Genomic DNA, 24,918 nt, shown 5'->3' on the forward strand with positions numbered 1-24,918 from the left:
GACACACTTTTAATAAGTGCCATTTCACATTTCTTCCTCTCTCTCTCTAAACCACATGCTTTTACTGACAAATAGGTAAGATTGGCTGTGGATCTCTCGATTAGAAATGTGTATCGTGATTCGATGAATATTTGATGCATTTCACAGCCCTTGGTCTTGGCTTTCTGTTGCCGTGGAGGAGGGGCAGCTGCTGTGGCACACAGAGGTCAGGGTTAAGCGTCCTCTTAGTCTCGCAGGAAGCAGACAGGAAGTGCAGGAAAAAACTGTGTACATATACATGACACGACAGCGCTTTGGTGAGGTTAGCACGTGGACTTCAGAGCCCGGCGCCGCAGCCTCTCTTTCCTCCTCTTCCTCTGCGGCATAAACGCGTTGAGGTCAGGGTAACTAAGATGTGTGCTGAAGTCATTCTTTTGCTGAATTGCTGCATGCAGAAATGCTGGTATTGTTTCTGATACTATTCCCAGATGATAACAAACACGCCTACAAATCAATATCCAAACTCAACGAACAGATAAAATGACTGAAACACTATTCCAATTTTTACACAATAGAGTGTAATTTGTGATTAAACTATAGTTGTTTTAATATTACAAAATGGGCTACTGTTCTGATGAAGATGAAGACCATTTTAAACTTTGGGAATGGTTCAATTTTCAACTCTAATACGTAATAAATGAGGTTGATTCTCGTTTCAGTATCGATTACTATTTGATAATTACCATATCGACTCATTGTTAAATAAATAAAAGCAGGAACAACATTGATTTGATATAATCTGAGCTGTAAATGGTCAAATAAGTATATTCTACCACTAATTATAGATACTAGATAAGTAAGTAAGTGTTTTATTCTGCTTTTTATTTATTGTCGGTGATGCTTTTAATGATATCGTACATTTATAAAAGATTTTCCATCCATCCATTCCATCCATCCATTACTTTCTGCAGCGATGTATCATACTTTAAAATGTGTTATTGTGGCAGGCCTATATTTGAGTATTGATTTTTGACAACCTGACAACGTCCTAGCAATGACAGAGCAGCATGAGTCACTTTAAATGATAATAATTATACTAAGTGTCGATATATTGTTCATATATTGAAAATATAAATGATAAATATTTCTGCCACACAGTAAACCCTTTACTAAATGTTCAATTTAAAAAAAAAAAAAAAAAAACAGCAGGAAGAAATGTCATAGTAGTTAAGTTTGTAGTACTGAAAAATAACAACAAATTATCCACTAGTGCAAATAATAAACACACACGATACATTTTGAGGCCCAAAAATTATTGTTGCGTCTGTCATTTATTGAACGATAAGTGGCTACAGTATCGTGATCGCGAGGCTTGAATTATAACATATTCCTTCACTTTTGAGACAATCGTGCGGTGGACTTGACCTCACCATCGTTGGTTTTGTGAACATCCAAAATGAAAGCCGCTTCCTCCAATTCAAAACCATCACGGTTGACCAGCGCCTTCAGCGACGTATTGTATTCCCAGACTCACTATATTTAGACATGGAGTAGAATAAACACAAATTTTCCACTCGTGCAATCGCTGGGCCTGAGTAATTAAATGGAATTTGAGCAGACGATACTCTAGCACTTTGGGCGGCAAAGAGGAGTGGGCTCTCAGGGTCAGACTGAGGCTAGTCGGGCAGGGCGAGGCGGGGTGACAGTGTACCAATGGGCAAAGGACGCAGGGCTCCGCGGGGTATGAGGGGTTTCGAGGAGGGTGAGCACGGACCTGGTGCCAAGGCAAAGCGCCCAGCTGTGATGAGAGCGTCTCGGGTGTGTGGCTGTTAAGTTTTTTACGAAGTCTCGTCTTGAATAGAGATGGTCCCATATGGATATTTGTGCCAAAATTTGATGTTACTAATATTTTGATTTTTTTCAAATCCATGGTAAGGCATACAAATCTACTTGAAGTACAGATCTTAAAATGTATTTTCTGGGATATAAAACTCATTTGTTGCATGATTGTGATAGCATACAGACATATGTTTTTGCCTGAGGCTGAGCAAAATAATATGTCTGTTTACCGTAACCCGACCGATCCAGTGTGAAACTAGCCGACTGAATTTTTTTTATCAGCATTTTGTTGAAAAAACGTTGAATTATTTTATTTTTCAATTATTTTGCCGACTCACCGACCGAACTTCCCTAAACTACCGTGTCGAATATTTTGATCACGCTTGTTATCCTATCTTTCATCCTTATAGCAAAGATAACGCACTGCGCAACGCATGTGCGTCTGCATAGTCAGTCCCACACATGCATCTGTAACGAAACACACCGCAAGTTAATGATGACAAATTGCCTTAAATAAGTTGGTTTGACTCTGTCGGTGCCACTCAAGTGTCCATAGGACATGCCAGGGTCTGTCAGGGTGTTTTACGCAATGCATTCTGGGATTGACACACGCCCAGCAGCGCCATCACAACAAACATGGCGGCGCACGTGTCCCCCGCATGTTCCCCCCGCTCGCCTTTGCTACCAAAATAAAGGATAGCGGCGTACAAAAGGTCGATTGAAATGTCTTAAAATCGTGAGATTTAGTCTCCTGATCGGGTTGATAGAGACGTTTTCCGTCATTGACTGTTGAAGCCTGACCCCTGGTGGTCACTCCGACTCAAAAAATGACAAAATTTTGATCTTTTTTTTGCCTTCAAAGTAAAAAAAATAAGAATTTGCCTACCGACCGAGGCACTTGAAAAATGTTGACTCGGGTTACAGCAAACAGACAATTTATTTGGGGTAGCCTGATTGCTCTTCTATTTCCATTTTCACTCATTAGTTTGGTCGAAAAGACAAATCTGATGCACTGAGGACAAACACACACAGACTTGGGCAGTGCAGAGAAGCGCGCCGAATATCAAAAACCCTAGTCCCAAGATTTCAGACCCAATGTTATTCTTTGGCTTCTAACACTGTGAGTTGTGTCATTTTGTTGTTTTGTTCTTATTTATTCATCTAAATGTATTTTATTTATCCATCCATCCATCCATTTTCTGCCGCTTATCCGGGGCCGGGTCGCGGGGGCAGCAGTCTGAGCAGGGACTCCCAGACTTCCCTCTCCCCAGACACTTCCTCTAACTCCTCCGGGTGGATCCCGAGGCGTTCCCAGGCCAGCCGAGAGACATAGTCTCTCCAGTGTATCCTGGGTCTTCCCCGGGGCCTCTTCCCGGTGGGATATGCCTGAAACACCTCCCGAGGGAGGCGCCCAGGAGGCATCCGGAACAGATGCTCGAGCCACCTCAGCTGGCTCCTCTCGACGTGGAGGAGCAGCGGCTCTACCCCGAGCTCCCCCCGTGTGGCCAAGCTCCTCACCTTATCTCTAAGGGAGCGCCCAGCCACACGGCGGAGGAAACTCATTTCGACCGCTTGTATTCGCGATCTTGTTCTTTCGGTCACTACCCAAAGCTCATGACCATAGGTGAGGGTAGGAACGTAGACCGACCGGTAAATAGAGAGCTTTGCCTTTCGGCTCAGCTCCCTCTTTACCACAATGGTCCGATGCAGCGACTGCATCACTGCAGCCGCTGTACCGATCCGCCTGTCGATCTCACGCTCCATCCTACCCTCACTCGTGAACAAGACCCCGAGATACTTGAACTCCTCCACTTGGGGCAAGGACTCCCCACCCACCTGGAGAGGGCAAGCCACCCTTTTCCGGTCGAGAACCATGGCCTCGGATTTGGAGGTGCTGATTCTCATCCCAGCCGCTTCACACTCGGCTGCAAACCGTCCCAGTGCATGCTGCAGGTCCGGGTTTGATGGAGCCATCAGGACAACATCGTCTGCAAACAGCAGAGATGAGATCCTGTGGTCCCCAAACCAGACACCCTCCGACCCCTGACTGCGCCTAGAAATTCTGTCCATAAAAACTATGAACAGAACCGGTGACAAAGGGCAGCCCTGGCGGAGTCCAACATGCACTGGGAACAGGTCTGACTTACTGCAGGAAATGCTAACACAGCTCCTGCTCCGGTCATACAGGGACCGGACAGCCCTGAGCAAAGGGCCCCGGACCCCGTACTCCCGGAGCACCCCCCAAAGGATACCCCGAGGGACACGGTCGAAAACCTTCTCCAGATCCACAAAGCACATGTGGACTGGTTTTATTTATCTATTGCTATTTTATGTTTTTTCTTTTATGTGATTTGACTAGCTTTATTGTGGGGATTGGTAAAATTAACTGAGCAATATTATTATTATTTTGTCTCTGGCAGTACTTTGGAAACTGTATAAAAAAAGTAGGTTGGACTCATATATGATCATTCTGAATACGTCATATTCCATCAGGAAGAACGCTCCACTTTCCACTGTGTCCTAACTCAACATTATGAACTCTAAACATCAACTACTGAACTCTAATTTTACATATTTGAAGCACAAAGCCCTTTACATCACAAACACTTTATCGTGATTTTACATATTTTCTTATGAATTTATACTGCATATTTGCTGTTATTTAATGTTTGTTTTTGTTCCAATGTTCTGTGGGAAATGTTGCAGCGAATCCAAGACAAATTTCCATCCGGGCACAATAACGTATTCTATATTATTCTACATAATTCCCTAACAACATAGGTACAGGGTGAGCTAGAGGTTAGGGAGTCTACTTAATAAGTCATAGATTCCTGTCAGCAAAATTAAAAACTGCCTTTTAAAAACATTCCATCAAAACAGCATGAGCATTGGACAGACACAACACAGAGCCAGATGCAGTTTTGTCAATGATGCTCGAGTTTGCTGTCAATCAAAAACACTATTGTATACAGTGCAGTATGAGAGCAGGATGTTTACTTCTTTCAACCTGCTGTTATGTCATGTGCAAGTCCTCCATCCCAACAGCCATAGAACAATCATGTGAGCACTCGTGTTGTACATTAGGTCAGTCGCCATCACTGAAGAAAGTGCATCATTTGCATGTCCATACAACACAAGGGCTCCTTACATTATGAAAGCCTGCTCTCTTTCTGTCACTGCCCGTGCACTGGATAAATGAGCGTAAAGCCAGCTCGTCCCCTCCGCTGCCCCCCTCCCATCCTCCAGGGGAATGTTGGTGCATTCCATTAAGAGGAACACTTAATTAAAGCATGATAAAATACCACTCTGAGACTCCAGAGGGGTCTGAGGGGCGGAGAAGAGAGAAGGGGGTGAGCAGCAGACGAGGAGGGGCGAGTCCCACATAATTGTACAACTTCATATCAGTGTAATGAGAGCGCACAGAGGGATGTGAATCAAATCTTGAATGCCGTTTCAACGATATTACTTTTTTTTTTAATATTGTTTGATTAAAAAAAAAGCTGGTTGAAAATGAATATGTTTTAAACTTCCAAATGAGGGGATAAAGTAATGTAACAGGCGATATGGACAGAAATGTGTTTTTGTTGAAGTTCAGGTATAACACTAAACGTGAATGGATCATAACATTTACCAAAAAAGTGCAGAAATGTCACTTTATCTATAACCCTTGTTTGGAAGATTACATTTTTAATAGTAACTACTGACGATATACTATATATTCTAGTCTTGCATAGCTCCAAAACAAGTGCATATTCATTTCTTGATTTATTCTCCACCTCTGTAGCTGTCCAAATGTTGCAGTAATCTGATGGATAGGAATGTATCCGAATTTCTTCCCTGTCCCAAAGGCCGCCCGGAGTTCATTCAGAGCTAGTTTATAGAAAGTTGCAACAGCTATCACAACTACATCTGTTTCAACTGTCCGAATTAGAACGTTGTTGTGTCCCTTTTTAGAGATACTGTATCATTCACATGGCCGAAGATTCTGCTATGTGCTTCCTCGTGTGCGCAGGGTCCAAGCGGCTTTGTATTACCTTCTTTGCAGGAACACAACACTCTGTCATCTATGGTGCCATACATGAGCTTGCCTTCAGATATATCTAAACTTTTTTTAGCTACGTATCGGAAGAGCACCTGTTTGTTATCATTGTTTCTCAGAAAACTGCCAATTTCCTGGGATTCTAGTTGTAGATGTTCCCCGGCGTGGTGGTTCTACACCACTATCTTCACGCGTCTTGGATTTCAGACTGTCTCGCAAGTAGACGTCTCAGACCAGATCTATTCTGGAATGAAGACTTGGTTTGCATAGTTCCTCGATGTAGAAGGTGAACCACAGCAGGACCATCATATACTTTTGCCTGAACCTGTGGAACATCATCTGGTAGCACAAGGTCGTCTTCTAGACAGTCGAGTAAGGGGTATTTGTCTCCTTGCTTCATTTGACCTCCTACTGAAAGTGATGGCGGGCTTGGTTGGTTTTCATGGCGAAAAAACTCATTGAGATCTCCTTCTCTTCGTTGACTTGCAATATAAAGTCGGGAAAAGAGAGCGCGGTCATTCTTGAGTTCACAAATCTTGTCTTTACTTTTGTCCAGAGTTGGTTTGCATAATAGACATAGCTTGTTACGAGTAATGGTTGCATTGATGGGTTTTACCCTTGTTCTTCTACAAATGTATCATTATGGAGAAATTCTTCCTTGAATCAGTCATCCTTTTAATCTGTGCAAATGCTCAAGCTACATTGCCACTATGGTCATCTGGAACTATTCAAATGATCTAAAATGGCTGTATAAGACATCGAAAATACAGAACACAAGCCAGGAATCTGTCAAAAAAGGATCCATAATACAATTTCCATTTACAGCCACTAGGGGGGCGTTCAGAGTTGGGTCCTAATTGAAAATCAACCATTTCTTGGTGGTCTTCAATTCTGCCAAGTTTCATAATTTCCCCATTATTTGAACAATTCTTCTGATTAACTGCTGGACTATTTAAACATTTTTCTGATACTAAAATCTCAACTAATACATTTAAAGACACACTAAGCACATTTCTGTTCCGTTTCTTTAGTCGCACCTGAACACACATAACCTTATCAATCATACAGAAGCAGTATTAAAAAACAAAACCCAGTACTCTTACCTTTCCGAGCACAGTCAGGCAGCTGGGATCCAACTCTGGCTGCTCCAGCTTCACCACTCCCACCCAGCCGTACTCGTATAGGTCCTCTTCATCGTTGTTGTTACATAGTCCCAGAGGATGCATCTGCAAACAAAACGGAGCATTCTTCAGCATACAAATGATGGGATCTCAGCTCGAATCGGAGACTGCGTGGATCCGGAGTATATGCCCTATTCAAAATAACTGATATCCATGTTGATAAAGAAAATGCACGATGCATGTAGAACACGACAACTTAAACCGATTTTAAACAGTGAACGGATGAGTGCGGCGGTCAGTGTGATACAAAGTTTACAAAAATATAAACTGTTATTGTCATGGGGAAGAATTCTGCCAGGACAGCAACTATTTAACGCCTCTACAACAGATGAATTGGCTGATCAGAGTTATTTTTATTCAGTCAAATACTTATTTTGTTGGGATAATAAAAGGACAATAGCATATGGACAATAGCAGAAAGAAGGCAAGGTGTGAGGTAGGAGTTTAATATCCCTTTTTACATATTAAACTAGAGATGGGAGATATATTAACGTGAAAAATGTTATAATGCTTTGTTTAATATGAAAGATGTGAAAAATGACCTCAAAAAGAGACTGAAACTTTTAAGTGTTTACTATTTCAAGTCATATTTCTGCCCTTTTGTGGTTATGGTTAGCTGTTTTGTGAGATACATTTCAGCACATTCCAGATTGCAGTGTAAAAATACTGTCTGAATATTGTCAACATCGCCCACCTCTAATGAAACCACATGTTTACTTGTACTTCTCTTGAGAGTGCTGTTTGGGTCAGACGAATGGTCAGATCATATATCGGATAAAAGATAATTTTGACAGTTTACACCTTTTACTCGATGCACAGAACCTGTCTTTAGTCAAGCAATCATTTCTTTAGTCAACTTCAGCCCTAATACGGCTTCTTCCTTCTTGTAAAATATGGGTAAACATTGACACTTAGACTTGCAGCAGGTAGAAACATCGATACAATAACGTATAAAGCAGGATTAATAAGACTTTCTTCATTTGCACCAGTTATTCCTAATCTTCACCCAAACACTGCTTGAGTTTTAGATGTCTATATATGTCTAGATGTATTTATTGCCTGTAGCAAAAATAGACAAGACCCTTAAAGAAAAGCACCAGATGGTCAAACAGGATTAATATGCTTGCCAAAATCTGCAGAAGTGGCATTTTTTTTTTTTTACATGAAGCAGCGGCGTCTTCCATATGTGATTAATAACACCAGGAAAATGCAGTATTGTTGAATTTTACTCTCCATAAAAGACAACAGTTTCTCTTACAGGGGACATATTCTGCAAAATCAACTTTGATCAGCTTTTAACTTGGTTACAACTGTGTTTTGTTATCATTAGTTGTATTTTGATTGATTCCTGCATGTTTGAATCCGGCATGTCCTGCAACTGAGGCTCAAATACTCAGAAATGCTGTTTTCACCTACACCTTGCCGGGACAATTTAGAATGAAATTTCTCTCTGTATTTTTGTACGGATCAACACCAGTCTGGGCAAAATTGACAGGTGGATTAGCCAATCAGGGAAAAGCATGACAAAATAAATGGCTGCTTATGAGGAAAAATGAAAGACAAAAAATATCATGTGGACTGAAAAACATCCGATTTCTGCAGAATCAATGGGAAAAGCAAAAAACTCTGTTGAGGCAGGAGAAGTTTGATTTTGTGAAAATGACAAATTGAAGAAGTGAGTATTCTGGATCCCAGGCATCCACGCCCACATCCCTGTACTTAGTTGTAATTACTAAAATAAATAAGACAAATAAGATAAATGTTCTAAAATGTAAAAAATAAAAACATGTGAATGAAAATCCGCTTGCTACTATGGAACGACACTATGTGGAGGCAGGGCTTATTCGTTTTACAGGAAGTCAATGAACCCGTTTCTATTATTAAGCCGTTTTACAATGAGCAAAATGTACAATGTTGATAAACTTATGTTATAGGTCAATACTAAGTACCCAAGAGAAAGCGTAATATGTCGCCTTTACATTCAACTCACATACGGCAAGCAAATTGGCCTAGTTTTTGTTGCCAGAGGAGCCGAGCAGTGCCAGCCTTTAGAAGATGTCTGTAAAGAAGATTAAAGCTAACGGAAGTCAGACATCACAAACACTGACTCACTGCTAGGCACCAAAAAACGAGGTGGTGGCCTCTTTAATTGCAAACTGACAAAAGCGCTTATCTTCAAACATTTATCTCAAAGGCCTTCTCTAACTCTTCCCAGGGGCGCCAAGTGAACAACACGATGAAGGTTAGGAATCAAGTCAAGTAAATATCACATAAAAGTTGCACTATTTAGTAAAACATTTGAAAAGTAAACATGATATGATAGCGTTATGTAATAAATCTAATTATTGCGCTATTCAATTAAAAAAATGCATAACATGGAATCAAATTTAGTACTGAATAATAAATCTGCTTCTTCTCCCACAAAACCTAGAGCAAAGTCACTTGTCAAATCTACAGTGCCTTTTAATGGTACGTTAGTTAACTCTGTGGAACATTAAAGGCAAACCATAACCTCTACATTGAAATAAGAATGTGGCCGGAAAAGTTACATAGTGCCAAAAATAATATAACTATACCCCCTTTATAGCAAAGGTTTGTCAGTAAAAGGTATTTACTGAATTGTCTTTCATAATAAGCTTCTCGGACAGCGATTTTGCCGTTTGACTATTGACCCTTGTGTTCCAATGTGCTACACTACAGGTTCACCTTTGACTTTATACATAGTTGAGATTATGACTGAATATTTCAATTATTACAGTAGACAGATATTAGTATAAAATACCAATTTTAGAAGGTATTAGATCTATAGAAGCAGCTTTATGTTCTGCTTTATACCGTAAAAAGTCACATTACCCTAAAGGGAAGTTTTTGTATGACATTTTGCATTTTAAAGCATTAACAATAAAATATGAGATTAAGAGTGTTGCCAATGAAAGGGTCAAAATCTGCATTAATCCTACCCGGGCAACAGAGCACAACCCAGCTCCGGCATTAGCATTCGAAGTGGGCCAAAATCAGCCGCGGCAGGTCACTTTATCCTATTAACCCAATGACCAAAACACCCGAATGAGCCAGGACTATGGGCGCCAAACTGTGGACCACTCTAGCCCCGAGCCGCTGCCGATGACCACCACCGATAGCTCTATACTCTGACCTTTGAACCCTGCTCCATCGCACAGGCAGCAGGTTAGCAGTGCGGTGGAGCAAGTGAAGGAACTTATTCAAAAGGTGCCTACTTCAGTGCCACAGGGCCCACAGGTCAAGCCTCTGACCTAAAGGGATTTTGGACAAGAGTAAAAAGGGGTTCAAATGCAAATCAGCTGGACCCTGGAAAAGAGAGGAATCGGGGAGGAATGTGAACATTGTGTGCCACTAGTTTAGAAACTCATTCAGGGGAGATAATCTGATCGAAATATAGAAAGCAGGTGGAAAGAGATACCAAAAACGCACCATCAAAATCGAAATGACATTTTATTATTTAGTATTTAGTATTACTGTACATCACTACCATTTCTCTCTGCTCTCAAAGCTACAAAAAGTGGAATTTAAATTCAACTTGTTTTCACAGGCCTTTTCTTCCAGGTTTCACGATCAACAGAATGCTTTATTAAATGCAGACAGGAATCAGTCTGATTTTGTGCTTCAATCGAATAAAAAACTAAATATTGTGAAAAAAACAAAATATTGTGAAAAAACAAAATATAGTGAAAAAACAAAATATTGTGAAAAAACGAAATATTGTGAAAAAACAAAATATTGTGAAAAAACTTGCGGTTTAGAATTTTAAATTTTCCCCCTTGTGTCTTTTGTTCATACGGCATATTAGACACAAAAAGCATATTATTAATATTAAAAGAGTCATTTCTCAAAGCATCAATTGCATTTTACCATGCTGCTTCCTTTTCTGTTTGTCCCTTACAGAATACAGACCTTGTTCCTTTGAAGCATAAAAAAAGCCTTCGCACTGATGACGAGGGGGTAACAGCATGTACTGAATCTAAAAATCTTTATAGACATGCTCACATTTCATTTTCTGTTAAAAAATGTTGTAGAAAATCTGAATCGATGGCGAACACAAACTAGCCTTGAGTCTTCCAACGCACGCCTCCCACACACTGAAAACCAAGCATAAACTAGTACGATTTGGCCTGTCAATAGAAGTCCTTGAATACTAAATCATTTTTACACCTGACATGGAAGAAACTCAAAGAAGGAGCAGCGTTTGCCCCTGCACAGAGTCTGAACGAGCTAGCATTTGGACAAGATTTGTGAAAAATCCTGGTTATCAGCTAAATTACATGGCACCTTATACTGTACTGAATCGTGTAAGAAGGATAGTGAAATGGCCAGGTAAGAACAAAAATGAAACTGCAAAATATCAATAACTTGGCTCGCAGTGGTAGCATTGCATTGTTGAGTCGTGATGACAAATTCAATTCAAGTCAAATATTTGGGCCTGTATCCCACTGAGTTGCTAAGGGCTATTCACTAGCAAGGACCACAGCCTCGAGTGTAAACATGAATATTCTGTGTATAAACATGACAATTATGATTATGACAAAGTGACAATCGACAGTAATATTTCGATGTGATTCAATGATATTCTGAAGAGGCGATCGGCCTTGAATCCGCCTCATACATGAAAGACAGAAGGAGCGAGAAGTAGAGAAGAGGGGAGGGCAGAGAGAAAGAGGAGAGGGAGAGGAGAGAGATAAGTACGAGCAGGAAGAGCCGAGCGTGACGTGTGGTTCTGCACCTGAACTTAAGATAACCAAACATATCTGCATTTATCTCCACTTTAGCTCCATTTTACAATTCATTTTAAGCTGAAAATCTATTGGTGATGTACATTACTTTGACCTGGAACTGAGGCAATAATAACACACACAAAATGAAAGAAATTCTTGGTCGACTAAAGCCCTTTGCATCGTTCAGTCGACTAAAAGGGAGCGTGGTGCTAGCAGAGCTCTAAAACATTTTCTCTCATTAAAACCACTATTTTTTTAAGAAATGAGAGGTTTTGTCTATAGGAGTTTTTGTTTATAAGAGTTTTGTTTATAAGAGTTCTTCTATTAAGAGTGTTTTTTTTAAACTTCCTATAAGTTACCTGTCCTTTTCCTCTGTATCTACCTGCGTTGCAACAATGCAATTTCCCCATGTGTGGACAATAAAGGAATATTTTATCTTAAATGTAAGAATGTCCATAATCTGACCGTATATCTGACCTGAAACACACACAAAAGGTCACTCCAAAAACTCACACTAACTCACTCTGTGTCTTCTACTTTCTGCTGTGGTCCATATAATTACAATTCCAACAAAATAATAAACATTTTGGTCGACTAAGACTGCATCGACCTATTAAACGACTATGTGACCAAACGCTTACGCCGTTACTTTACATGTAGCCGTTATAGCACATGCAATCATTTCACGCTGCACACATTTCCTCGAAAGTACTGAGTCATCTTCATAAAAGCGGCGTCATTTGTCGGTGCAGCATATTCACTCTTGCTTCTTTCGGAAACAACTGCACCTTCTGTCCAATGCATACCAAAGCGCCCTGTCACTCGTGTCTACCATTTTGATGGGGGTAAACTGAAATGCGTCAGAGTTGCGCATCCTTTGACCGCCGAAGACGAGGAAGTGCAAAGCTGCTTGTAATTACAGCCCCCGCCGCACTGTGCTCCTTGTCAAACGGTTCGGGTGGCGGAGTGGGGAGCCCGCCTGCGCCCCTGGGTCCCAAACACTGGCCCATTGTGCGCCTGGGTTCTCTTCCTCTCCAAATGGGGCAGCCTGTTTGTTGTTGTGGTGCTGGTGGTCCGTGTTGTTATTTTAGACGATAGAACCTCGCCAAAGCATGGATTGATTTCTCCTGTTCTCGTCACGTCACAAATGTTTAGACCTGTCACGTGTAATTATTATAACTTTATCGTTCAATATATGAAATGTGAGCGACGTATGGAGATGGAGAGGTTATCGCTTTACCTAGAACGTTCTACAGTATGGCAATTAACAAGGTCTCTACCGACAGGCCAAGTCACGGGTTAGATCTGTGGAGAGGCCAACCCGCTCACTGCAAGAATGCATTTTCAAGGTGTTTTTGAGCCATAAAAACTGTAACAATTAAAGCAGCACTGCGACTCTATGGAGATACAAACACTTTGGAACATTCTACATGATGACAGATCAATTTTGTACAATTATTTTTTTGGAATGTTCAAGCACAACATTAAGCAGAAAAATTAGAAGTCTGGCCTGTGGAGAGATAAGCCCCCTCACAACAAAGATGCATGATTCATGCAATAGATTCTATTAATTGGCTGAAATCTTACATGATGGAGCCACATATAAAGGCTAGATGTAGACTGGAGATGTACATTCTAGTCAAAACAATACAATCTCCATGGAAACAAGCAGAGGTTGTGCAGTGCACTCATAGCTACCTAAATAGGGCACACTAAATGTTTGATATTGGGATTATCAAGTTACAGTAGAGTAAAAAGTACTGCCTATGTCAATTTTGGCTAATTTAGGAAGAAGCCTGAAGGGAAACGGGTCTGAGGGCTGCAATTGTCCTCAGGCCATAGTTTTAACAAGCCTCTCCTAACTATAATACATAACACTATAATACATATAACATGTTTGAACTAAATAATATGATGTGTTTGATTCCTTATACATACAGTAGAATATGCCATTTCATTGATGCATTTGCTATTGTGTTACTTGTCCATTTGGAAAATACTTTTACAAGAAATATCAAGTTTCATTTACTGTGATATTTTCTACATTAATATATTACACTGCACTTTTTTTTTTAACCATGACAGCCCTGCATGTGGATTGAGGGTCGGTAGAAATTGGAGGCAAATAAGTGGATGAAAGTTTTGATGAAACTGGGTCAGAGCAAGAGGGCCCAATGCAAACATGCCTTTATCCACACAAACCAAAATGACAATGACTCTCCTCTCCAGCTCTCCCTAATAGGCCTCAGTGCGCACAAACCCAATGGAATCACCACAGAAGTGTCTTTTTTTTTTTGGCGAGGGGGGGTGAAGTAGTTTTGGATAAAGCCACTAGGGGGCGAATGTTGTCCTGCCCGGTCCATTGTGGTTTCTGGGGGAGGCAGCGTTTCACATGAATATCCCCTTACACGGGCCACACTCTCAATGAAAGCCTGGCAGGGATTTGGACTCCGCTTGTCACTCAAGATGGCCACACCTCCTGCCAGCCACCAAACCACCTGTAGAAAAAGATACCCATGTAATAAACCTCATGACTTTCTATTCACTTTTAATTAATTTGGAGCGATGGGTCTTCTAAGGGTATCAACAAACATCTAATTTTTTTCCTCGCTAGCAAATCAGGTATTGAAACGTTACCATTACCATTAAATTGAGCTACTATAGTTTTATCTTGTCACAACTTTGAATTTTTAATCCATGCTTTTATCACTTCTCGTAGTCATTATACTGGTGCCAGCACTTTCCCACTTACAATTGTAGCGCAAAATGCAGCCGCTTGACTTTTGGCTCCATGTGCAGCTTTGTATGCTTTTAAATGATTTGACTTTGTTTTAAATGTCTTCATGGTCTGGCCCCTCAGTACCTGCTCGTCCTCCCGCGCCCTGTTCCAATGTCCCGAAGACGAGAACAAAACTGAGTGGTGACTGTGCATTTGCAATGGCCGCTCGGAGACTGTGGACTCACTTCCTGTTTTTAAGTCCCTTCTGAAGACTTCTCTTTTGCTTCTGACTCAGGTTGAGAGTTGACTATTTACAGCTTTGTCATTGTTTGTTAAATGTCCTGTTGAACGTGTGCAGCCCTTTGGTCTACCGCGTTGATTTTTAAGTGCTCCATAAATAAAGTTGGCTCATCGTCTTTTTCTGAGTCACTGTATTGCACAATATTCTACTTTTTATTTACAACCAGTGCAGGTAAGTAAAATTAACCAGAAATATGTATTCTGAGCCCAGTGTATAGAAAACGGTTCAACTCTGTTGTTGGGAGACAGGCAAGACAAGAGATTTGAATAAAACTGTGATTACAAAAAAACTAATAACCAAACAAAAACAAACTAATAACCAAATCAACCTCAATTAGGGGTGTGGGCAATATTGACAAAACTTAAAAATCTTGACATTGTTGACATCATCCTAACTATATTCAGACTATATAATGGTAATCGATCAAAAAATGCAATAAAACGTGAATAAAAAAGTGAATTAAACATCTAAGAAACCACTGAACTGTGCAAGTTTCTATTCTTTCATTGTATGCTAATTAGGTCTTTTTTGCAATCCCCATAAACTTCATATCATAATTTAGCATATCACCAAATCATCTAACTCTGATGTACTGTACTCCGCACCTCTAGTGTTACTACATTCTAGAACATTTGGTTGACTTCCCGCTACTCTTCCCTGATGATGCGTTGCACTTGGATCAAAACGGGGTCCTCCCCCTTAAACACGCCCACAAAGCCACACCCCCCTCGCCTCTCAAAAGGAAATCAAAATGCAAGTCACACCATCCAACGCCATTCTCCCAGTCTGTCTGTGACACGATTCGCTGAGCCTTTGATCAAACAACAATCACTTCTTTACCCCCCTTCCTCTTTTTTTTTTTTTTTTTACTCCACTTCTCCTTTCCCTCTAAATCACTACCACCCCCCACCATACTCCTCCAAAACAGTGGCCCCCGAATGCAAGGAAATGTGCCCACCATGCTTATGTCAACCTCACATGAAAACAAAAACTGCAAAGTGATGTTTAAAATTGTACTTTTTAATGCATTTCTGCAAAGTAGGTAATGTTCTATCAATTTTCCAGCAGGCAACAAAAGAAAAAAAAATAGTTGGTAGTGCATTAAACCTTTTTGGTATCGTAGTGGTGCCCTTTAAATAATATCAGCTCTATAGATCAACATGTTTTCTTTTTGCTAACTTTCATAACAACTGCTACAAGGCAATTCAAATTTCCATAACCGTTCAAATACACCACCACAGGGCAACATTGTTATTCTAGACGCGGCAAAGTTTCAAATAGATTTCTCCATTAGCGGATTAAGAATGTTGCCGGCTGCAGCGTTGTCCACCCTTCTCTCTCATCCCCCATTTAACTCTGTACTTTCCTGTCAATAAAGTCTACGGGCAAAAAATCTTTAAAAAATAAATGAAAAGTTTTTTTAAAAAAGCATTAATTGTGGCAAGCAATGAAGTTTAAAGAAATGCAGATTTTCACTTGCATCACATTATACACTATAAATAAAAAGCCTAATATAAAGGCACTATGACTGCCATGTTTTAGCCTTCAGGGCAGGCATAATATTTCAGTTATTTTATGGAAAGCATCACTTACTTGGCATCCTATAAAGGAGTTTAGTCTGATCGTATGAGCGGGACTCATAATAATCCCACCTCGTTTATCTTTGATCCTGTACAATGTTACAATCTTAAATGCAGACATATGGTACATATATGTTTTTAGTTTTTTTGTGTGCGATCACCACAAAATGTAGGTAGTCTTCCAGAAAACATGTACGCTTATTGCTCTATGTAGTTTAAGCAAAAAAATCTTAAATTCCATCATTTATGTGAATTAGACATTTTGTATTAGATACGTAAATAGCTCTGGGAGACAATCAAAGTCATAAAGTGTCTCAATTTACTCAATATAGCCATGCAACTCGGGCTTCATGTAGGAATATAATAAAATGTCATTAGAGAAGCAGTGTGCGATAAATAAATAGGTTGATATTATGTGAATGGGCTGTATGACAAAAAATTAGAGATGCAACTTCCTATCCTTATTTAAATGATTGCACTGCACTGCAAGTTTGAGTCTTTATTGTTTATATTTTAATCACATGTTTGTATTTTATTTATACTCAAGATTGTAATGTGCAAATAATTTTTTCAATACACAATACCGCCCACCTCTGCTACCGGAACTAACTGTCGTAACCCCTGCTGAGGTCAGACCCCTGCACCGGGGCCTTTGGGGTCACTTGGAAGGTGGCATCAAAGCCTCCTTGTTTTCTGAAGCCAAACCAAGCCAACTGTACATGACTCACCACGCTCATCGCTTGTTCGCAGTTTTCTTTTATACATTCTGGAAGAAAAGCTGGCACCTATTCGCCAATCACACAAAACCCTGAGGGAGAAAACGCCGGGCACGGAGCCAGTCCTCACACCCAGCTGCCCCGGCCCTTTCCGCGCATGTGTTTACGTACGACTGTGTTTGAGAACATCATGGATGACCTGGGGGCTAACCGAGGGCCATCTCTTACTGACCGTCTGCACACAGTGAACCCATTCACCCCGAACGAGAAGACCCCCACCCGCTTCTCCAGCCCTTTAACGCATCAACATCCCCCCACTGCCCCCCACTTTTTATGAGGGGAAGAAGCATTGTCAACTTTCTGGAACAGCAGTGGTCTCGCCAGCAGAGGTGGTCAGGAGCGGCGCTGACATCCACGCCACAACCGATGATGTGGTTCTTGCACTGCATTAGAATTGAGTCGTGTTGACACAGAGGATGTTCAGAAGAACTTACTCAGAAAGATTGTTCAGTTTCAACTTTATTTAGCCCCAAAAATGATATTTGGTTTAAAAAAAATCCTCAAATATGAACACAGCCTTGTTCCAAAATGTGGTGTGTTTATGAATAAGAATAAGAGTGAATGAATAAGAATATAAAGTATATAGACAGGATTAATGTATCGCATGGCTTGTTTAACAGTAAAATAATCAGAGAGTGTTATTGTAAACAAAGCCATTTAATCTAGTTTGGCAAAGGTTTACGTCATCAGGTCAAATTGCATTTTTATTCGATTGTGTGCATTCATCAGCTCAGAGTTACATGTCTACATTAACAACGATTTTTCATTCATCTTCAAATCTTTAACTGGTGAATGCTGAGGGCCATTACTGGGGCTGTACAATTCATCACACTCTAATCGAGATCCAGATTCAGTCATTTCCAAATTGACAATGTTCTGCTTTTTTAATCCAAAGGTCCACTGCCAATTCAGTCAGTAAAAGATGTGGTTTGGAGCGGAGTTCAGAAAATCATTTTTATTTGTTTATAATAACAATAAAATCTAATAAATTCACTTTTTTCCCCCAGACCAAGGCCAGCACATTGTAGTATCGTGACGTTCCCTTATGCAACTTCCAGCAAACACGTTCAAAGACCAGGCCAAAACATACAAACAGTAAAATGTCAGCACCACATTAACACCAGCCAGGCTCCAGAACTGGCCAGGATGCAGTCACCCACGCAGAAGTAGCAACAGGACTGGAATGACTGGCAACAAGCACACAAACAGCAGTTCTTATCAATGTCCACTTAGAGCTGGGGTACCTCGCAGTTTATAACCAGACAAATATCAATGCACAAGCTAATGTGATTCATCTGAGTACTGCTGCATGTACTCTCACTGATTAGGCTAGGAGAAGTAATAAACACCATGCGACGAGCTGGCCACTGTCCAGGGTGTACCCCGCCTAAGGCCCAAAGTCACTGGGATGGGCTCCACTCACCCGCAACCCCTAACAGGAACAAGCAGTAGAAAATGAATGAATGAATGAATGAAAGTACCGTAATAAACAGGTGTATGCAAACAAACTACACTACTAGCTAAGCTCTTCATAGTAAAGTGGTAATGTGAATAGGGCATTTTAACATATGAGTAATACACGAGTAAGCGAGCAATGTTTATTAGCAATTAAAGCAACAGTGTTTAGCTATAGAATGTCCAAACCCTATGGACATTTGGCAGGGCAATGGCTCCAGCAATTCCACATCAATGAACTAACATCAAATGTGTTTCCACTTTCAAATATCTAGGACAACTTTATTTAACAAGTAAGCACAGTTCAGGTTAAGGTTAAGCTTTAGTATGAAAATTAATAAAAAGACAACATAAGTAAGATATGGCTTAAAAAAATAACTATAAGCAAACAAGCCTGTTTCATAAAGTATACAAGGGACTTTTGCAGCACATTAAACAAAGCCTTGAAATCAAAAACAATTGAAGCCCTTACATTTGGGGTTTACTTTGAATACAATAGTTTGCAATACAATATGTAATGGTAGCAGACTAGGGTGCATCTTAGGGCAGTTTGACATTGAACATGTGCACAAAGATAGGCGACACAGGCGTACAGGAAAGGCAGCAGCAGTCTTGAATTGCATCTTTCTATGTTTAGAATGCTTAAAGACACTCACAACTTTGAGAGTGCGAGCGCCAACATACTACATATACACACAGCACCTCTCCAAGTCCTCCGTCAGTACGTGCCCCTCTTTCCCAGCACTGGAAATAACTTCAAAGGGGGCTGGTAGCCTTGAGGAGAGAGGGAGCAGGATCCTGTTTCAGGCGAGCAGCTGGGAGGGCCCTACAGGTGGGGCCACCACTCCTCCTCAGTAACACTAGCACCCAAAGGGATCCTGCTCCTCAACACAAAGAATGAACACTTCCTCCCCTTTGTCTCCTCCAGAGGAACGCAACAAGCTCAACAGCCATTTTTGAGTTTGTGAAATCTGTGCAATAGTATTTCTTATAAGAGGTGAATGTTGATTTTTGAATCATGGAAAAACTAGCAACAAAATCTACAATGTTGTGAGTCCTGGGACAATCATCTTCTGTTTGTTTGCCCCCACCAAAGGCAATCTCTGCATTATGCTCTCCATGCAATCTTCATAGCAACGGGCAAAGCAAACAAGTGTCATGGTTTCAGCGTGAGCGGGAGGACACCTAATATCATGTAAATGTCCTGATATGTGGCACAAGGCTGTGGGGTTGACAGCTTTAACACTGGGCAGGATGCGCGGCTTGTGACTCTATTAACTGTGGCCCAGTGCTGTGGCGTGTGCTGTGTGTGCGGCCCTCGGTGTCACTTTCAGCTCTCCACTCTTTAAAACCACAGCGGCACCAACAATGAAGGACAGGCCAACAAAGTTCAAGGGTCAACACAGGGATGGATGCCATCATTTTGCAATAGACAAAGGGGAGTGGAAACAGCTGTCCGCTCTCAAGCTTCTTCCCACAGATCACACATTTAAGAACAACATTGTCATATTCATATGCATTGTAGAAAAAGGTTCAGTTGTAGTCATCTGGACTCAGTTTAGAAAAAAGCTAAACGATTATCATCCAAGAGCCATTGTCAATAAGCGAATTTAGGCCGGGAACTCAGATATTTATTCTATTCTGTGGTAAGTCCAGCTCATCGGGCAGGCCCTCCTGAAGTAGAAAAGTTGTTTGTTTCAACAGAAACTTACCCTCTTGGTTTTCTAACAAGTTTGTTTACTATCAGCCCTTTAATGGGCTACATATATTCATATGCACTCATTTAAGTGCTTTAACTGCAGCAATGTCATCGTGATACAACTTGGCTCATGCATTTGATTTCTAACTCTTGCAAATGCTATTGGCTGAACTGAAAGTAAGACCATTCACTCTTATATAATATAATTGTACATATTTTACACTCATATTAGACTGGTTTATTTGATTTATTTATTTGATTTTACCGTTAATTAACCAGGATTAAGAACAAATATGTTGCAAGTTTCCTGGCCAAGAGGCAGCAGCACCATATGTTAGGTATATGTTTATAAAGTAGTTTTACCAATGCCAACTCATCTTTATCGGTGCCAGAATACAGCCCAACAGTGTAGCGAATACACTCCGGGCATCATTTAAATTCCCCACAGTAAAGTCCAAAAGCTTTGATTTCCTGTTGTTTAGCTTTTATGGCCAACACTGCCTTAAATATCAGAGGCATCTGCTGCTCCTCTTCCATCCGGGCCGTAAAACAAAAGTCAATGTGACTTCTTAATGAGCTGTGATTCATGCGAGGACCGGACAGTGTGAGTATGAGGCGGATACTGACAGTCCAGTGTGTGGATGTGTACAGCGCACAGGGGCTCGGAGGTGTCTAAAAGCGGACTGAGGGGAGGATTTCAGTCATCAACACCTAAGCTGTGAGTGCTCTTTGATGTAGTGCGGTGTCTTTGATGGGCCTGGGCCGTGGAGGAATGCTCTGCCCTCCGCCCCTCCCCGAAAAAGGAGCCTGAAGTTGTGGAATGCAGCACAAGCTGCTGCTGCTCGGCCCTCTGGAATGGGATTATAGCATTGGTTATATTGCCCCCTCATACTCGCTTTCATGTCTCATACCCCCGCCGACCTGCCCTCTGGATCGGACAATATGGTGGAAACTAACAGTGGAGTCTAGACACTGAAGTATTTGTCTTACTGTTATCAAACATAACTTTATGCATTGTTTTACCTGATTTATTAAATTTATTTCAACTTTTCCTCACTGCCATTTATTATCTGCTTGAAGCTTGACTATGTTCTACATGGCACAACCTTCTCCATTTGGGCTTCTATTGTACTTGGAACTACAACTAGAACTTTATGGCAATATCAAAACAAACCATATTTGATCAAAACAATCCCTGCAGAAAATGGTCTAGGTTTTTTATTGCAGTAGTTTAGATAATTGTACTCAATTATATCATTTTTTTTTCTCAACCATCATTTGACAAGACTTGGCCATTTTAAATCCGGTGATGGTAGACGATCAAAGACAGCTTTTGGCCTGCATTCAAGAGCAACAAAACCTAAAGCCCAACGGTTTACAGTAGATTAGAGCCCGTAGAGATGCCCAAAAGCAGCTGCTGTAAACAGGCAGGAGTAGAGCGGGCATCAAAGTGAGCGCTATGACGTTGGCACGGCGGTGTATTTGTGATGCCGTGTTTCACTTACAACGGGAGATGAGAGCTGTAATCCCACCACTCCTCAAAGGGAAGACAGACAGGGCTTTCTGCAAAGGTCAGGTTCATCATTTGGTCCACGCACACAATACAGCAACTGCCCCCCTTCCCTCCATATTGTGTGCATCCCAATATCATTTTAGTACTGGAGTTTTTACATACAACCAAATTGATAAGACGTTTCAGTTATGAGAGGCTTGAATGTAAATGTCTTATTTTGTTCCAACCTCATGTCAACAGACTGTCATCAAATTCTACTTTTGGCTCATGACCAATCTCCTCTTAAGCCATATCTATACAAGCACTCTCTTCCCACTTCAATTCACCAAAAGCCTCCTATGCCTCCTCGACGCCGCAGCAGCAGTTCCTTCAGCCTTTCCATCTCCTCCTTTTCATTACCGCCAGTGTCAAAGCCCTGAGAGAAGATATTTTCCCCGACAAATCATATGCAACGGGTGCATTGTTGTCCATCCGCCCATCACATCACTGTTTTAAAGGGGCACTTTGTTAACTCAAAAACAAACACATTCCCACTCGCCCCCCCCTGTACGCTCATGAGCTTTGGGCAATGACAAAGATTGCAGATACAAGCGGTCGAGTTTCCTCCGCAGGGTGGCTGGGCATTCCTTGAGAGATAGGGTTACTCGGGAGGAGCTCGGTGTAGAGCTGCTTCTCCTCTGCATCGAGAGGAACCAGCTGAGGTGGGTTGGACTTTGAAGGGACTATGTTTCTCAGTTGGCCAGGGAGCCCCCCCCTGGGATCACCCGGGGAAGAGCGGGAGAGTGTGTGGAGAGGGAAGTCTGGTCATCCCTGCTCAGGCTGCTGCCTCTGTGAGTTAAGTTGACCAGCACATTGATTTTTCCTCAAAGTGTGAACTCTAGGAATGTTAACAGGACTCACCCGCACACGCTCATGGCTCTTACAGTTATATCAATGTGTACACTGACTACGGTTGTGATTCCCCCACCCCCTCCTTGTTCTGTACCTTGGCTTTCCCCTCGAGCCAAAGGGCATGAAGAAGAGAAGGATGAGGCCAGCCAGCATTAGCACCGGTTTAAGGTTTCCACAGCCTCTCTCCTGTTTTCTTTGGGAAACACTTACTAGAGGCTCCGACTTCACCACCAGCCTACATCACTTCCGGCTAGGGTCAGACTGTGCTTGCCTGAGGAGATGAAAAGCATGTGTGGAGCGCTTAGAACCACACACAGAATGTTTGAAATGTCACCAGCTATTAGCTTTAAGGGTCGTTGCAAACGCACAAATGTTTAAAAAGAAAACAGCCGAGTGAAAGATCAATTATTGTTGTAAAAGCTGCGAATCAGTCGACACTTCGGGGACTTTCTTGGCCGTACACAGTTTTTAGTCCTACCCCTTGATTTTCTTTTCACTACATCTCTTGTTTCTATGAATGGTTGTGTGATCAACTTTCAAGAAATCCTGGCAGGGGAGTGAAAAAAGATATAAAAAGGGAAGGAAAGCCTAATCCAGGAGCTCAAGGCTTTCTGAGGAGATAACGATATTCCAGTGGAAATGAGGATGTGGAAGAAACAAAAGTCGTCGCCATTTTTAAGAATTAAAGTGAAAATGGAAGCAGTGGTCATTACTTCTTCAGACACTTGAGGTGAACTTTGTAGCACATGTTAGAAGCAGCAGAGCTTGTTCTTGGCAACAACGCTACGATTAGAGGCAGAAATGGAAAGTTGTTCATGTGCTTTGATAAGGGTTTCAAGATATGACGGCGACAGGAAGACCGCAGAATACAGACGCTTCCGTGTTGAAATGTGTAGTTATTGTCACAGCAGATTAAGCACACTTTGGTCGCCTACCAACACTGGGAATAATACAACTGGCTTGTGCCAATCACCAACTAACACCAACTTTTTAGATGAAAAATGTTGGGGATACATGTTTAATAAGGTGATGTTTTAAATGCATTACTTGGAATAACAAAAACACAGAAAAAGTACCAATATAGTTTAAGAGTTGGTTAACTATTACCTAATACATATCTGTTACCGTTTATGTTATATATTATATCTAATGTATCTTCAATGTATTGTTTTGGTCTAGCAAGCTCAGCAAATGTCAAACGGCACGAAAAAAGGTCAACAATATATTCTCATTTCCTGTATTTACTGCTCTTATTTTGAAATTTTAAACCAAAATAAAGGAGGGAAAAAAAGATTATAATAACATTTTTTTTTTTAAAGGAGTGGAGGCGGACAAGAAGAAGAGGTGGAGACAATCCAAAACTGAGAACGTACCCGACAGCACCCAGCCGAGCCATAGCACTGGGCTCACTGACTCTCTCTGTCCAATCTGAGCCAGTAGTCTCTTGTTCAAAAGCAAAGCATGTCTTTGATAGTCGACTGGAAGGAATCTGGGGGCGTAACAGGTTCTTTTGTGCCTCTCTGCTCTGGGACTGCGTGTGTGTGTGTGCGGCTGGGATCTCTTTTCTTCACCCCCCATCGTCTTTTCTTTCCCTTCCTTCATCCCCAGACACTCCCTTTACCCCCATCCCAAACTATAAATCACTGAATCATAAACGTCTTTGCGCCACTAGCTATCAAAACCACTGCTTTATTTTTGATCAGGTGGAAAAAGCGTAATTTTCTAGTGCCTTTGAGCAGTTTGGGGTGAAGAAGGGGTGTGGGTGTAGAATTGGGGGAGAGATGTTACTCCCTGGAGATTTTCTTAAACCTATTACATCAGCTTCTTTCTGCTTCATGGACTCCAAGTCAGGTTTTTGTGAGGCGAGAAAATGACCTAAGTTGACATTCTGAATGCTTCAGGTTGCTTAATTGTGGGCAGGCATTCTAGTTAATATAAAAAACAAAATTCCAGAGGCCCAGATGGATCCTTTTTCAAATGTGGTCGTCATGAGATCATGTACCATATCACTGAACATCTTCTGTTATCTATATTACTACTGGTATATACCCAATTTTGACACTAATAAAAAGACTTCCAATTTGGACAACACAACAATAAAAAAATGTCTTCATAGTAGAATGTAATTTCAACACAAACTAATGGTCTTGTACTAGTTCAAGCCTAAAAGCTCAAACATTGTCTTATTTATGGCATTT

The 24,918-nt window shown here is 41.1% G+C and overlaps 1 protein-coding gene across 2 annotated transcripts in view; it reads right to left on the reverse strand.

The window, feature by feature from the left end:
* znrf3 (zinc and ring finger 3) overlaps nucleotides 1-24,918 on the reverse strand; it is an 84,387-nt gene that overhangs the window by 33,737 nt on the left and 25,732 nt on the right. For both annotated transcript variants that reach the window (XM_072432425.1, XM_072432424.1), the window contains exon 2: nucleotides 6,961-7,083. In XM_072432425.1, the coding sequence (XP_072288526.1) occupies nucleotides 6,961-7,083 (123 nt within the window). The remainder of the gene's footprint in view (nucleotides 1-6,960; nucleotides 7,084-24,918) is intronic.

Source organism: Eucyclogobius newberryi, unplaced genomic scaffold (genome assembly GCF_026437365.1).
Source record: "Eucyclogobius newberryi isolate DKJ021-1_F unplaced genomic scaffold, fEucNew1.0.hap1 SCAF_6, whole genome shotgun sequence".
Classification (NCBI taxonomy): domain Eukaryota; kingdom Metazoa; phylum Chordata; class Actinopteri; order Gobiiformes; family Gobiidae; genus Eucyclogobius; species Eucyclogobius newberryi.